Source organism: Urocitellus parryii, chromosome 3 (assembly GCF_045843805.1).
Source record: "Urocitellus parryii isolate mUroPar1 chromosome 3, mUroPar1.hap1, whole genome shotgun sequence".
Taxonomy (NCBI): domain Eukaryota; kingdom Metazoa; phylum Chordata; class Mammalia; order Rodentia; family Sciuridae; genus Urocitellus; species Urocitellus parryii.
In genome coordinates, this window is record NC_135533.1 from 110,549,104 (window position 1) to 110,564,335 (window position 15,232).

At 40.8% G+C, this 15,232-nt stretch overlaps 1 protein-coding gene across 1 annotated transcript in view; it reads left to right on the top strand.

The window, feature by feature from the left end:
* Egfr (epidermal growth factor receptor) overlaps positions 1-15,232 on the top strand; it is a 201,972-nt gene that overhangs the window by 134,212 nt on the left and 52,528 nt on the right. Inside the window, exons 5-14 of the mRNA XM_026412215.2 lie at positions 1,551-1,619; positions 2,557-2,675; positions 4,203-4,344; positions 5,918-6,034; positions 6,600-6,726; positions 6,824-6,897; positions 7,726-7,816; positions 10,620-10,819; positions 12,390-12,522; positions 14,305-14,395. Coding sequence (XP_026268000.2) covers positions 1,551-1,619; positions 2,557-2,675; positions 4,203-4,344; positions 5,918-6,034; positions 6,600-6,726; positions 6,824-6,897; positions 7,726-7,816; positions 10,620-10,819; positions 12,390-12,522; positions 14,305-14,395 — 1,163 coding nt within the window. The remainder of the gene's footprint in view (positions 1-1,550; positions 1,620-2,556; positions 2,676-4,202; positions 4,345-5,917; positions 6,035-6,599; positions 6,727-6,823; positions 6,898-7,725; positions 7,817-10,619; positions 10,820-12,389; positions 12,523-14,304; positions 14,396-15,232) is intronic.

The window sequence follows — 15,232 nt, forward strand, 5'->3', positions numbered from 1 at the left end:
TGGCAAATGTTTCTCTGTTACCTGAAAGATCATTTTTATTTTAAATATATTTCTTTTATAAACCTATTACAGGTTATAATCAAAATTGGTAGATGTCGATGTGTAGGGTGAAAAGTAACGGTAACATCATTTCACTGTACAGACAGAGCTGCTTGTAACACACTTCTTTTGCTTTTGCTTTTTCTTCTCTTTGTTTCTCTGTTTCCTTCTCTCTGTCTTTGTCTTCACAACATATCACACACACCATCCATGTAGTGCTTGGCCTTAACATCTTTCATGACTCCAGGGAGTGGGCTCCAGCATTGCATTAATTTCTGTCACTCCTGGTGGCAATGGTAGAAATTGTCACTTGTTTTAGATGGGTCTCCTGGTTCACTACACTTGGCAAATTGTCACCTCTTTCATTTGCAACCTAAATTCTTACAGCAGCTAAAATCTTCCTGAGAATAGGAGACATTGTAACACATATTACCTCCTTTGGATTATGATATGTTTATACTAAAAGATATCTGCATGGGGCTGGGGTTGTAACTAAGAGTGTAGTTCTCATCTAACATTCATGAAACTCCAGAGTTGTTTGGTTGGTTGGCTGATTTGGGTACTAGGAATTTAGTACAGGGGTGTTTTACCACTGAGTTACATCCCCATTCCTTTTGACTTTTTATTTTGAGTCAGTATCTTTCTATGGTGCTGAGGGTCTTGGTAAGTTGCTGAGGCTGGCCTCGAATTTGTGATCCTCCTGCTCAACCTTCCAAGTCACTAAGATTACAGGCATGTAATACCTGTAATCCCAATGAGGCCCCAGTTTTGATCTCCAGCAACACACACACAGAGATGTTCCCATGATTGTTCCCTTTTTAACAAATTTCGTGATCAACCTGTTTTTTCTCTGTTGATTTCACAATCTGGGCTTAAGATTTCTCAGTGCTGATAAAAAAAATAAAACATGGTTAAAGAGATTAAAAGTCTTTGTACATATAATTTGTAATTGAACAATTATAAAAACTGATCAATTGCCAAGATTTCTGGATAGTAGCTTGTAAACTATTAGCTTAGATTTGAGATAATTAACATAGTAGTATACACTATTGACATGTTTATACTCAAATACCCAAAGATGACTGATCCACTCATTCACTCATGACCACACATGGCAAAGATATGGTAAGTACATACTAAGGACTCCACCAGATTAGACACCTCGATTCTGTTGTAAAAGATGCCAGAAAATCCCCCAAGCCTGTGCAAATTGGAACTCTGGACCTTAGTTTCATTTAAATTATCCTTTATGTGCTTGTGAAAAATTAGTAATTGCTCTCTGCCTCAGTTTCCATAGCTGAAATGTAAATAAAATCAGTATATGATTCATTTTTTAATTTTTTATGGGGATCTTTTAAATCATCCTATAAACAAAGTAGCCAAAGAATAAGAAGTTTTAAAGCTATTCCTTATTTCTAGAACATTACCCAGGGCCATGGGAAAGGTATCATCAGTTTCTTATCATTTGTTCACTTTTGCTGAGATATGAATTTATAATGTTTATGTTTCAGGCCAAAAGTGTGATCCAAGCTGTCCCAATGGAAGTTGCTGGGGGGCAGGAGAGGAAAACTGCCAGAAATGTAAGTTAGTCAGTGAAGAAGCTCAATGTGTGACCACCCCTCCCCACCCATGAGCATAGCCCCAAGTCAAGATGTGACCACCCTCCCAACCTGGATTCAGGGGATTGGATTTGTTTTCCCATCAGAGACTACAGGCAACTTCCTGACCACAGGGCCAGATGTTGTCAGTTTCGTGATTGACAGTCTTGCAAATCTTACTGTATGTGCCTACTCCAGTGTGGGCTATTTTGGGCCGCTTCAGCCTTTCATAAAAGCCAGCCACCTATGTCCTATGTCCTAGCTTCATGAAAGCCAGCCACCTATGTCCTAGTCATTTCTTCTGGATAACATGGTTTTTTGCACATTTTCCTGAGAATTGGAGACTCATCCTCTCCCTCTGCCTTCGTTATTCCTAGGTATCCTGCTACCCAGAAGTTTGAACAATGTTTCTTAAGAGAGTTTTTGTGTGAATCCTACTTCAGGAAAGAATTTAATTTACCTGATCCTAGTTGTGGGCTCAAACACTCAGTGTGGCCAAGGACTCTGGGGACTTGTCAGGTTCAAAATTGACCATCTGTCCCTAAATTTCATTGTGACATGGTTGCTGCCTCCCCTGAAATACTTCTTCCTGCCAAGTGCTTATGTTTTGTGTGCAGACACAAAGACTCAGTATGACTAATGTCTAATTATTAAGAAGGTCTTGATTGATCAGTTCTTCTAAGCAATTAAAAATAAATAAATAAATAAATAAAAGGTACCGTGAGGCAGGTCACGACAGGATTGAGTTTGGCTGAATGAGAATGCCTGAGATCTTGAATCACAGAATCACTACATCACTGTATTAATCGTTTCTCCCCACTTTTTCCATTACCTTTGCAAGTGCTCTTTAATTTTCCCTGGGATATAATGTTTGCCTTCCCCTTGACTCAGCTCACAGGTGATCTTTATTCTTTTTCAGTGACCAAGATCATCTGTGCCCAGCAGTGTTCAGGACGCTGTCGTGGCAAGTCCCCCAGTGACTGCTGTCACAACCAGTGTGCAGCTGGCTGCACGGGGCCCCGGGAGAGCGACTGCCTGGTAAGACCAAGCTTCCCTTCTGCTTCTTTTGGAATTGGTCCACAACTGCTGTACACTGCCACCCCCAACACCGACCATGACAGGGGCTTCCGTGGGAGACGTTTTTGTGGATTAATATTGGCAGTCACAGATATAGCATAGTAGCATAATACCCTTGGCATTCACCACCAGGAACTAGGCACAGAATAAGCACTAAATACTCTATATGTGTTATTGCCAATAGCAATAGCATCACACCTTGATACTGTGAGATCCCTATGCTAGTCAGCTTTCTGTTACTATGAACAAAGTACCTGACAAGAGCAATTTAGAGAAGAATAAGTTTGTTCTGGACTCACAGTTTCAGTCCATGGCTGGCCAACTACATTGCTCTGGGACAAGGTGAGGCAGAACATCACTGTGGAAGGGTAGTAGAAGAAAACTGCTCATCTCATGGTATCCAGGAAGTAGAGAGAGAGAAGAAGGAGCCAGGGGGACAAGATATAAAGTGACTCACCTCCTCTAGCCATGTCCCACCTGCCTACAGTGATCACCCAGTACAGCAGTTCTTTAAAATTATTAATCCATCAAATGGATTAATCCATTTTTTAGATTAAAAATCTCATAATTGCATCATTTAACCTCCTTTTGTTCCCACAAGAGCTTTTGGGGGACATCTCTTATCCAAACCAAAATAATCCCCTAAGAGATCCATCCAGAGCTTTCCTGATCTTCAATAGTATGATATTTGGGTCTCCTGTCCCTCATCCTTCTTTTCTTTCTACCATAGTTCCAATGCCTCTTATTCTCCCACCTACCCCTAAGGGGTCTTGAAGCATTTCACTCTTGTCTCTGCTACTACAGAAAACTCACAAAAACCTTGTCACCCATGTACACTGTGGCATTTCATTTCAGAAGTCCTAGACACATCTGGCCTGGAGGTTACAATTCCCAGGGTCAATACTGAGTGTAGTGAGATCTGCTCAGACTCCAGAAAGAGGCCCACCCTAAGCTGGTCTCTCAGTGGTTTCAACAAAGGGAAGATTCTGAAATTCCAGAGACTGGGCCCAACCCTAGGGATTTCGAACTGGTTGGTCTGGAGTGGGCCAATTCCAATGGAAGATTTCAGGGAAAATAACCCTTGTTACATAGCACCTTTCCTAGTGAGTGAAGTCTTTCTTCAGTTTATCCATAAATTTTAAAATGCATCCTTTATAAAGGAAATACAATGTACATTGAATTTCAAATCAATGGTTGTCACTAAAATGTCTTAACTCTTGTCATTTGAAAATTAATAGAGATATATTTTCTCTGATCATAATTTGTAAACTTTGATAGCCAGGACAATATGTTTAAGAAAAATCATATTCTTGAGAGAAAGTTCTGACTCTACCAAAGGTCATTGCTAGATTTTTCTACTCTGATTGAACACCTGAGCACTGAGCTTTCTAAGCCTTTCTAGCCTGAAAACAAAACACCTTGCTTCCTTGATTTGGGGCACTGAGTATCCTTGCCCAGCTCCACCAGGCCTATGTCCCTCCTGTGCAGGTCTGCCGCAAGTTCCGAGATGAAGCAACATGCAAGGACACCTGTCCACCACTCATGCTGTACAACCCCACCACATACCAGATGGATGTCAACCCCGAGGGAAAGTATAGCTTCGGTGCCACCTGTGTGAAGAAGTGTCCCCGTGAGTGCCTCACTTGGGAAAGCCTTTGAGTTGTCAGGCATCCATATCCTCTTTTGTCTTCTACAGGAATCCTTGAGCTCCGTGGGGGGTGCAGGTACTGCCTTGGGTGCTCTTTGGGGCTCTGTGTTTGCCTTGTTCTCAGGCAGGTGAACACATGCTGATCAGGTGTGGAGGTGAGGCCCAGCTGAGTGCCAAGGAGCACTAAGGCTTCAGGCTCTGCTTATGGGGCAACGTCGTCTATGTTGGTTCTAGTGTCTATGGTGGCTCAACTGCATAACAGGAAACACACCTGTCACTCTGCTCCCCAAAAATAAAGGCCAGCTGCAGTAGTCCAGAGTGTTCGGTTGTCTGATTAGCACAAAACCACAGTTCTTTGGGTCATTTCATTGTTTTGTTCTTATACCAACCAGGTATTTAACAGACCTAATTACAGAGAAGAGCAGATTTGCAGCCTTCTTAAGTGGTTCAAATTATGGTGAAATCATTCCTCTTGGAAGTATTGCAGAAGCTTTATTTTTCTGTTTTATTTCATCTGTTTGGGTTTGGGTTTTGCTTATTTATATTTGCATCCCACTGGTGGCTGCAGGGAAAGAGTGACCTGAATTATTTCTGAACAGAGAAAGTGAAACAATGTTTAATTAAAGGGCTCTTGATTTCTAGAAAGGAGATTAGGGGACAATGTAAAAGAACAACTATGAAAGGCAGAAATTACCCTGCTGGATTCGTGTGCATGAAAAATTTCAAACTCTGTACAGAAAAAAAAAATACTATGCAAATAGAATAATAGACCATTGTAATGTAAATTACAAGGTAAGATAAAGAAAACGTTGCCACAGTTATGACATACATAGGATCTAACTTTTAATAGAGCTTTAAAAAATCCATGAAAACATTCAGGGCCTAAGATAACAAGAGCAACAGTTTACAGAAAAATTACCAATGTCCAGTAAATATTTTTTTGTGTGGATCTACTGTAGGAATATAGAGAGTTTCTTTAAAAATAGTGGTGACATTAATATTAAAGAAATAAATTATGTGTGTGAAGGGAAATGGAGGAAAGGACTGAGGTATCTCTCTGGATGCAAAACTTACTTATCTAGCCTTTGTACCTCCTTGCAAAGAGACACATAGCTACATCAGAAAGATGGATGGGCAAAGCTGCAGGAATTAAATGCAGCCTCAAATGCAGCCAGTTTTGTGGGAGAATGGTTGTGTTTAGGTTTACAGATTTAATAAAGATTCAAGATTTAAGTCTAAGTCCTGAAGATGAAGCCCATGGAGAACTATGGAGAAAACTGAGCTTCAAATCAATGCTTTTACCTGATGAGGGTACAGTTTCCTCCCTTACACAGTTGTTTTCCGGCTATGATGAAGCATCTGTATTTCTCCATATTGCAGTCTCGAAAGCTATTGAACTCAGTTCTCTTTCTGTTTGTAGCCTTTCCTTCTCTGTGCCCAAATAAATTCAACTCAAGGATCAGGGACCTTGTACCACAGGACGTAGGATGTCCCTGGGAGGCCCAGGACACCTGCTGCTGCCTTCACCACCTTCCTTTCTTTGTCTCTTCCTCAGGGAACTATGTGGTGACAGATCATGGCTCCTGTGTCCGCGCCTGTGGTCCTGATAGCTATGAGATGGAGGAGGATGGTGTCCGCAAGTGTAAGAAGTGTGAAGGGCCGTGTCGCAAAGGTAGGAGCCTGCAGGGTGTGTGTGGTCAGGGCTTCCTCCCTTACCCTGAGGCTGGCTGCTGTTGTCCACCTCCATGGGGACACATCCTACTCTTCTAATAATAATAAAATATATTGTTTATTTAAAGTAGAAGATAAATCTGGGAAACCAGGTTAGGGTAACAGTAGGCATGGAAAATTTGGTCAGGGGAGTTCTCTGGTTAGAGTTGTGCTCAGAGGCAGCACCTGTGGTCCAGGTGTGCTATGGTGGGCAAAAAAGGGGAGGGGCAAGAGTCTTTGGGAGCCTTTGGACTATACTACTCAAGTGGGAAAGTATGAGGAGGAGGATTCAAGCCCAGTGAGGGCTGTAATGAGACCAGCATCTCCTTTCACCATTGCAACTACCAAGCCTGCATGTCCTGATACCTAGCAGGCTTCCCCTCAGTGTTTGTCAAATGAATGAACAACGATAGCATGGTGGGAGGGGTTCTCAGGGCAGGAATTCTCTTTCTGCTACCCTCTGCCTGTGAAACTCCAGTTCATTTTAATTCATCAAATGTGAATATAACAAACATCTCTCTTTACAGTTTGTAACGGAATAGGAATTGGTGAATTTAAAGACACACTTTCCATAAATGCTACAAACATAAAGCACTTCAAAAACTGCACTTCTATCAGTGGAGATCTTCATATCCTGCCAGTAGCATTTAAGGGGTAAGTAATAGTTAGGTTACTTGTGCAGAGAAAAGAAAATCTGCTGCTTTAACTGGTAAAGACAGATAATTAATAATCATTCTGCCATTTCTTTCAGGGACTCCTTCACACGTACTCCTCCTCTAGATCCAAAGGAACTGGATATTCTAAAAACCGTAAAGGAAATAACAGGTTTGTGCTGCCATAACCTAGGAGCACAAATTGGACATCAGAGTTTTATAGGGAACTTTGGTCCATCTCTTTTTCCCCTGGCATAAAAACATTTCTTCTGAGATTCACCACCATCAATTGCTTCTTTGATACTTTTCAAAAATTCAGTTTCCCCTACATATGAATATTTGAAGCCATGGCCAGGGTCACTCACAACTTGGTGTGAACATGTTTAATCCCTTGTTCTCCCCAGGTCAGACCAGCCCCCATGATGGGCCAGGAACCGCACTGGGTGGAGGGAAGGGAAGAGTGAGAAGATGAGGGACAGTAGGAGCTCTCAAGCCCTATAAACTAGACTTTAAATCCCTGCTTGGCCTATGGCATACCTTGGGTCCATGATTGATATCTGAGCTCCACTTTCTTCATCTCTACAAAGGGGGGAATAGTTAGACCCAAAGCAAGGTTTGTTTTAGAATTGGAGCTAAATAAGAAAAATATTTGAAATTTGTTGTCTGTAAGGCAGGAGTCCACTTGGGGGGATCAGATATAAAGCCCTCAAAGGGCCATCAGAGCTGTTTCACAGCCTAGTAGGTGGGAGTGGGGCAGTAGAAGAGATGTAGCAGGGGAGTGGAATTTTGCCTTGACTTTCATCCATTCATATGTTCATGTCCTCAGTGAAGAGGATAAGAGCACAATCCAAACAAATATTCACTATCCTGGGAGAGTCTAATGAGAATCCTACAATAATGGTTCCTACAAAAAGAAATAGGAAAAAAAAAAAAAAAAAGAAAGGAAGGAAGAAAAGAAAATCCAAATGGTACATGTCTGAGTCTTTATTCTGCCTTCTAGGGTTTTTGCTGATTCAAGCTTGGCCTGAAAACAAGACTGACCTCCATGCTTTTGAGAACCTAGAAATCATACGTGGCAGGACAAAGCAACAGTAAGTGGACCACAGCCAAAGCCTGATAGATTAACTCTCTGTTTATTTAGTTTGAAATTAGACTTACACGAGAGTTTCCACACTAGTACAAAGACTTCCCATATATCCTTCACCCAACTTTCCTTAAGGTTAACAAAGTATTGCATGAGCAGGTACAAGGATCAAAATGAAAAAGTTGACATTGTTAACTAAACTACAGGCTTTATTAGGCTCACCAAGTTTTCCATGCATCTCTCTCACTGTCCACTCCAACTTCTCACACTGCATTTACCCCTTGTATCTTCTTATTCTCCTCCAATCTGTGTTAATTCCTGTGTCTTACCATGTCTTTTATGTCCTTGACACTCTGAAAAGTACAGGCTAGGTGTTTTGTGGAATGTCTCAGTTTGTGTTTGCTGAAGTTTTGTCGTGATGCATTTGAAGTTATGCATATTCAATCAGGGGAATTGGAGAGACTTTTTAACATTAAATGTTTTTTTCATGATTTCTACTCTTTCTTTTTATTTTATTTGTGCTAATTAATAACACATGACAGAAGAATGCATTTTATGATTTCTACTTTATCAACTTCAACAATGAAATCCACACACTCAGAAACACACACATACACCCACACACACAAAGCGTCTTTAACATAGTAAGAGAAATCATAACTTTTGTGGTGAGGAAGAGGGATTTGGAAATCTTTAGCTTACACCTGCCTTGGAAACTGTTTGTTGAGAAGAGTTTTCCATAATTGAATATTAAAAGGACTACATAATCCTGTGCAATATTAAAGAAAATCAGAATACTGGATACATAAAATATATATTACTTTCCATAAAGTCTGTTTGATAAACACTTCTGATACTAGTAAACATACAACTAAACTGGGTGTGGTGGCTCATGCCTATAATCCCAATGACGTGGGAAGCTTAGGCAGGAGGATTACAAGTTCAAGGCCAACATGGCAACTTAACAAGACTCTGTCTCATATTTTTAAAAAATAATAAAAAGGGCTGGGGATGTGGCTCAGTGCTAGAGCACTCTTGGGTTGCATTACTAATACCACAATAATAAATACATAAATAAAAACAAATAAATATGCAGCTACTATTGCTTCCCTAAAAGACCCCTTTGCTCTGAATTCTCAGGAATGCTTTCTTTGCCATTTATACAAAGCTGAGATATTTAAAGCACTGGTTTAGATGACTTCTACGTTCCACTTCGGGTATTTTTAGGGATTTAAGCAAGATGAAGGCTATGTATTTTTTCACATTTAGGGAGAAATCCGGTAATATTCAGTCCTCACTGCCATAAGGTTATCATAAGTTCCAGAATGTGACTCCCCAAAACTCCAGACCTGTCCTTCAGGGAAGACCCCAGCCTGGCCCCTGGTGTCTTGGCAGGGAGAGAGTTCCTAGCAGTAGTGGATATAGGTATCTTGCACAGGGCCTTCTGCTTCTCAGGAGCCAGGTTGTAGGAAAAGAGGGAAAGGAAAGGAGTAAAGATGGGGAGGAGAAGAACAGGGAGAGAAGGGCTGCCAAATTATCCTTTAAACCTTTGCCACTTAACACTTTAATTAGAAGACTCTTCACTCAAGTCTTGTCTCAACTGGTCTGTTCCACATCCTCTTGTCCAGTGAGCTTCCTACAAGTGCAGATTTTTCCCCTGTGGTTTCTAGTCAGTCACAAAGAGCAATCCAAGTTTCCCCTGAACAGTGCAAGATCTTCTGTGCTCCAGCCTCATCCACCCTCCACACCATCTCCCAGTCCCCCCACCACCTGCACATTTATGTGCAGCAAACCACGACTCTCAGCATCCATCCCAGGTGGTTTGGAACTTCTTCCTTTTATCTCAGTCTCTTTCATCCAGTCAATTGATGCACACATATTGAATACCTTGTGGAGTCCTAGCGTAAAGGAAAATATCAGGGGTCCTGCTCTTCAGGTGACAGCCTCAGGCGTCATGGCTGCAGGGAAGTCCCCCCTTTTCAGGACTATTTAAATATTACATGCTTCTGTAATGGCTCTTACTTTTGCTGCATTCATCTCTCTAGGCTCAAATACTCTGCTTATATGGTTATTTCACCTCTAGATAAAGGGTTCCTTGAGAGTAGGAAACATGTGTTTAATCTACATAGAATTTAGCACATAGTACCACAAATATTTGTTCAGTAAGTATATGACTGGGTAACTGGTAGGTGGTTAGATTGATGGATGGACAGACAAACCTATAGTCTTTAAAATACCTTTGGGGTTTTCAGAGGTGAAATGTGTTTCCAATTTCTAAGAAAAATTAAAGTGTAGTAAATAAAATGTCATGAAGGTATTTATTCAGCCCCCCTTCAAGTCTGTTTCTGAGGTTGAAGATAAGGAGTGAGGAACTGGCTTGTCCTTAGAAAAGCTCAAAAAAACTTCTTGCAGACAAGTAGTGTGGCACACATCTGTAATCATAGCATCTCAGGAGGTCGAGGCAGGAGGATCACAAGTTCATACCCAGCCTTAGCAACTTAGCAAGTCCCTAAGCAACTTTAGAAAGACCCTGTCTCAAAATAAAACATTTTTAAAAAAAAAAGGCTGGGGATGTGGCTCATTGGTAAAGTATCCCTGGGTTTAAACCCTGGTACCAAAAAAAAAAAAAAAAAAAAACTACTTACCCACTTGCAGTTTCCAAAACTATAATGTATACCTTTCACAACATAGCTTACAAACATTGGAAGATGGTAGTAAATCTAAGTGGTCCTGAACAACAAAATAAAGTTTTTAGTGATATGTTGTTTGCATCATTGTTCACAAGGTTATTTTTCTTTTCCCCAATTTAGTGGTCAGTTTTCTCTAGCAGTTGTTGGCCTGAACATAACATCCTTGGGATTACGCTCCCTGAAGGAGATAAGTGATGGAGATGTGATAATTTCAGGAAACCGAAATTTGTGCTATGCAAACACAATAAACTGGAAAAAACTATTTGGGACTTCCGGTCAGAAAACCAAAATTATAAACAACAGAGATGAAAAAGACTGCAGTAAGTGATCAGTTTTCGTTTCAATTGTGCAAATGATTCCTGTGGGTCAGTTTTGTTTAGGTGGAATATTGAAGGACCATTCCCAAATATTTGTATTACTTTTTTTATTCCTTAAGAAGCAAATGAGGGCTGGGGATATGGCTCAAGTGGTAGCGCGCTCACCTGGCATGCCTGCGGCCCAGGTTTGATCCTCAGCACCACATACAAACAAAGATGTTGTGTCCACCGATAACTAAAAAATAAAATATTAAAATTCTCTCTCTCTCTCTCTCTCTCTCTCTCTCTCTCTCCCTCCCTCCCTCCCCCTCTCTCTCTTTAAAAAAAAAAATAAGTAAATGAAACGTGTATATTCCAAATTGTGAAGATACAATGTGAAATTCACCAGAATTACCTCGAGATCATTCTCATTTCATAGAATAATTTGCTCTGAAGTTTAGGCTACCGATTATTTGCAATTTAAAAAAACTAAATTTAGCCAGGTGCAGTGCACATGCCTGTAATCCCAGCAGCTCGAGAGGCTGAGACGGGGTGATCATGAGTTCAAAGTCAGACTCAGCAACAGCAAGGCACTTAACAACTCAGTGAGACCCTGTCTCTAAATAAAATACAGAATAGGGCTGGGATGTGGTTCTGTGGTTGAGTGCCCCTGAGTTCAATCCCTAGTACCAAAAAAACAAAACAAAACAAAACAAAAAACCATTAAATTCAGTATTACTTATGTTATACTTTAGCTATAGGTTATTCCTGCTCATTTCAGCCTCTGATGACTATACCTAGGCACGATAGCACACATGGACAGACATGCACCTGGGCATACACATACACACAGGAATGGGATCATATTTCACAGCAACATTTTCTATTCTGATTTTATCTTCATACGTTAGCTTTTTTTTTTTTTTTAAAAAAAGAGAGAGTGAGAGAGGAGAGAGAGAGAGAGAGAGAATTTTTAATATTTATTTTTTAGTTCTCGGCGGACACAACATCTTTTTGTTGGTATGTGGTGCTGAGGATCGAACCCGGGCCGCACGCATGCCAGGCGAGCGCGCTACCGCTTGAGCCACATCCCCAGCCCCATACGTTAGCTTTTAAGCTGGCAAATGCACCCAGCCTTGTGGTGAGACCTGGCCTTATGCAGAAGCACATCTAAGTTCCAGTGCTGGTCTGACCCTCCTGGGCTTTGAGAACTTGGCCAATTAGTTTTGTAGATTTTTTACTTTCTTACCTATAAAATGGTGATTCCTATTTCACAGTTGCTCATGAAAGAATTAAATGAAAATTCTGCATTATAAAGTTCTCTGGGCATGGTACCTAGCACACAGCATTGACTATAACCTTCCCTGTTATTTCTGTCAGCTGTGAGAACAAACTACCACCAAGTCTGGTCCAGGGTACTCTTGACACCCAGCAGGGAGGAGGGAGCCTGCAGATGGCCTTGGAGCCTACTCCTTTCAATAGCCCCCAGCTGGTTTGTGTAGAGCACATAGCCTCCTTCCAAAGGTGTTGTGTCTTCTTCTCCCTGTGGTCCTTATTCTGTAACTGACTCCTGTGACTCACTGTGTCTCCTCAGAGAACAGAGGCCACTTCTGTAATCCCTTGTGCTCATCTGAGGGCTGCTGGGGCCCTGAGCCCAGAGACTGTGTCTCCTGCCAAAATGTCAGCCGAGGCAAGGAGTGTGTGGAGAAGTGCAACGTTCTGGAGGGGTGAGATGCTGTTCTTTCATTACCCTTGTCTTGATCGAAATCAGTCACAGGGTCGTTGTTATAGATTTTGATTATTCAGATTGATTCTCTTCCTTTCTTTCTTTTTCCTTTGTTGTTACCGTTGTTATCTTTTTAGTTTGTTTGCTTGTGTGTTAATTTTTTGCTAAACTGTTCATCATGATATGAAGTAAGCAATGTTTTTTTCATTATTAACTAATACAACCCAATACTTTATGGAATTTTTTTTCCTGGAAATAGTGTATATTTTTCTAAGTTGTGCAATGTTCCTAAGGCAAATAGAACAGTCACAGGTTGTTCCAGTGGCCAAGAGAATGTCATTGGTCCCTTCTTTACCATTCACTTTTTCTGGTGTGTCAAAATCCATTAATGCAAATCATATTTTCTGGTTGATTTTTGTTTTATGTGTCCCCATATGCAGTGAACATTGAACCATAGAAATAGCTTTAAATATAACTAGAGATAAGGAAAGAAATAATCTGTATGATGTTTGTTTAATTTCATTGTAATCAATACAAAGATACTCTGAGAATCTCAAGATTGATGTAAAACTTTGAATGACTAGAAGTAATGACTAAAACAAATTAATTGGAAAGTCAAATTGAAGGATAGATAAGCAGATAAATTAAAAAAAAACTTAAAGAGAAAGGGAGAGTTTGATAGAGAAGAGCCATAGGAATTACAGGTGGGATGTAGGAAATTTTCCTTCCTGTTTCACATTAGGCATAGATCACGGCTTGGATCCCAAAATACTCAGAGGCAGGATGGGAAGACCGAATTCAATGCAGAAGAGTCCTTTAGCTGCTAGACTCAGAATGATTTGCATTACTGAGAGTGAGTGCTCTTTCAAATAAGAAACTGATGCAGTCCTTATTGCCACAAATAGACTCTTATGTGAGTTTTCAGTTTTCAAAGTCTCTTTTAGGGGACAAGGTAATTAAAATGATCATATCCCGTGACCCATGCCTTTCCACTAGTGTGGAGAATCCTGGTGTTCAGCAGTCCCTTTGGAAGTCTGTCTCCCTAGCAGGGGATTTGACCCAGAGATGAAGCACAGAAAAACACCACTGTGTCATAGTTTAAATGATGCCATTTGTCTAAAGGAGGTCCCATGACATATTTTTTGGGGTGTAAACAGTCCTTGTTTTCTGCTTGGAGTGAAGATTTAGAGTTAATTCCAGGGAGATTTCAGTCTTCATAACAGCTCTCACACTATTTGTCTTTTCATTCGAGCATCAGTTTCTTGCTATTATCTACACATCTTGAGGAAGGTTGAAAATAGTACAAGCAAAATTTTTCATACCTGTTTTCAACACTTACCATTTTGAGTAATAGCCATTCAGCTAGTTGGCTACCCCTCCTTCCTTTACCTACAGTCACCTTTTCTATCCATATTAATTGAAATATTCATAGAGCTGTTATTAGAGGGAGGAGCCTCATTAAAACACTTTTTCTCTTCATTTTTGGCTTGCTAACCTAATATATCAGAAACTAGGTTTTTGGAAAAACCCAGGGAAGATATCTTTAGTGTAAATGAAGCTTATATGTTTATTTTTCTGGGAGAAGATGACCAAAGATTCAGTTGATACAGTCATTGTAATATATATAGTATAGTCTCTGAGTCCCAACTCTTTGACCTTTATCTAAAACTTTTCTGCCTCACTGGGAGCAGTGATTTGTGTCACCTGTTAGGGTCCTATCCACCTGCATCTGGAGGAGCCTCTCAGGGGATGGCATCCTCAGTTTTCTTTTTCCTTCTCTCAGGGAGCCCAGGGAGTTTGTGGAGAATTCCGAGTGCATCCAGTGCCATCCGGAATGTCTGCCCCAGACCATGAACATAACCTGCACAGGCCGGGTAAGGAGTCCCTCTGATGTTATGCACTCTCCCTTCACAGGAGCAGAAACAGTGGTAACTTGCATTTCCTTAGCTGGAAGGATAACCATCCAAGCCCAGCTCCCAGAGAAGAAATGGGCAAGATCTGTAAGCTGTGACAGTGTGGCTGTGTGTGAGTGACGTATCACACCTGTGACAACCTTTACCTTTCCACTCCAGCACCCCAAGCACATTTAACCATGACCATTTCTTCACCAGAGCACAGGAAAGCTGTGGTAGACTTTGGTTCATTCTCAGCCACTTTTCACTTTTTTTTTTTTTTTTTTTTTTTTTTTTTGCTACTGGGGACCAAACCCATGGGTGCTCTACCACTGAGCTGCACACCCTGCCCTTTTTAAAAAGCCTCTCAGTGGATGGCATCATCAGTTTCCTTGTTCTTTCTCTCAGGGAGCCCAGGGAGTTTGTGGAGAATTATAAGTGCATCCAGTGCCTTCCGGAATGTCTGCCCCAGTCCATGAACATAATTTGCACATAACCTTTTTATTTATTTGTTTTAACTTGGGGATAGCTTCTCACCAAGTTGCCCAGGCTGACTACAAACTTATGATCCTCCTGCCTCCGCCCCCACAAGTCCCTGGGATTACAGCTGTACACCACCATGCCAGGCTACTTTTCACCATTTCTGACATGTGCAATTCATCTCTTTCTCATTTTAATCAAATATCATAAAATTCTTTTTTTAACATTCAGTTTAACTAAGTTGAAGAACCTTAAAAGAAACTTATAGCAAAACTTTTTAAAACCTGCAGTTTTAAATCTACATCTTCAATAATAATCTTGTTAAGCTCACAAATGAGA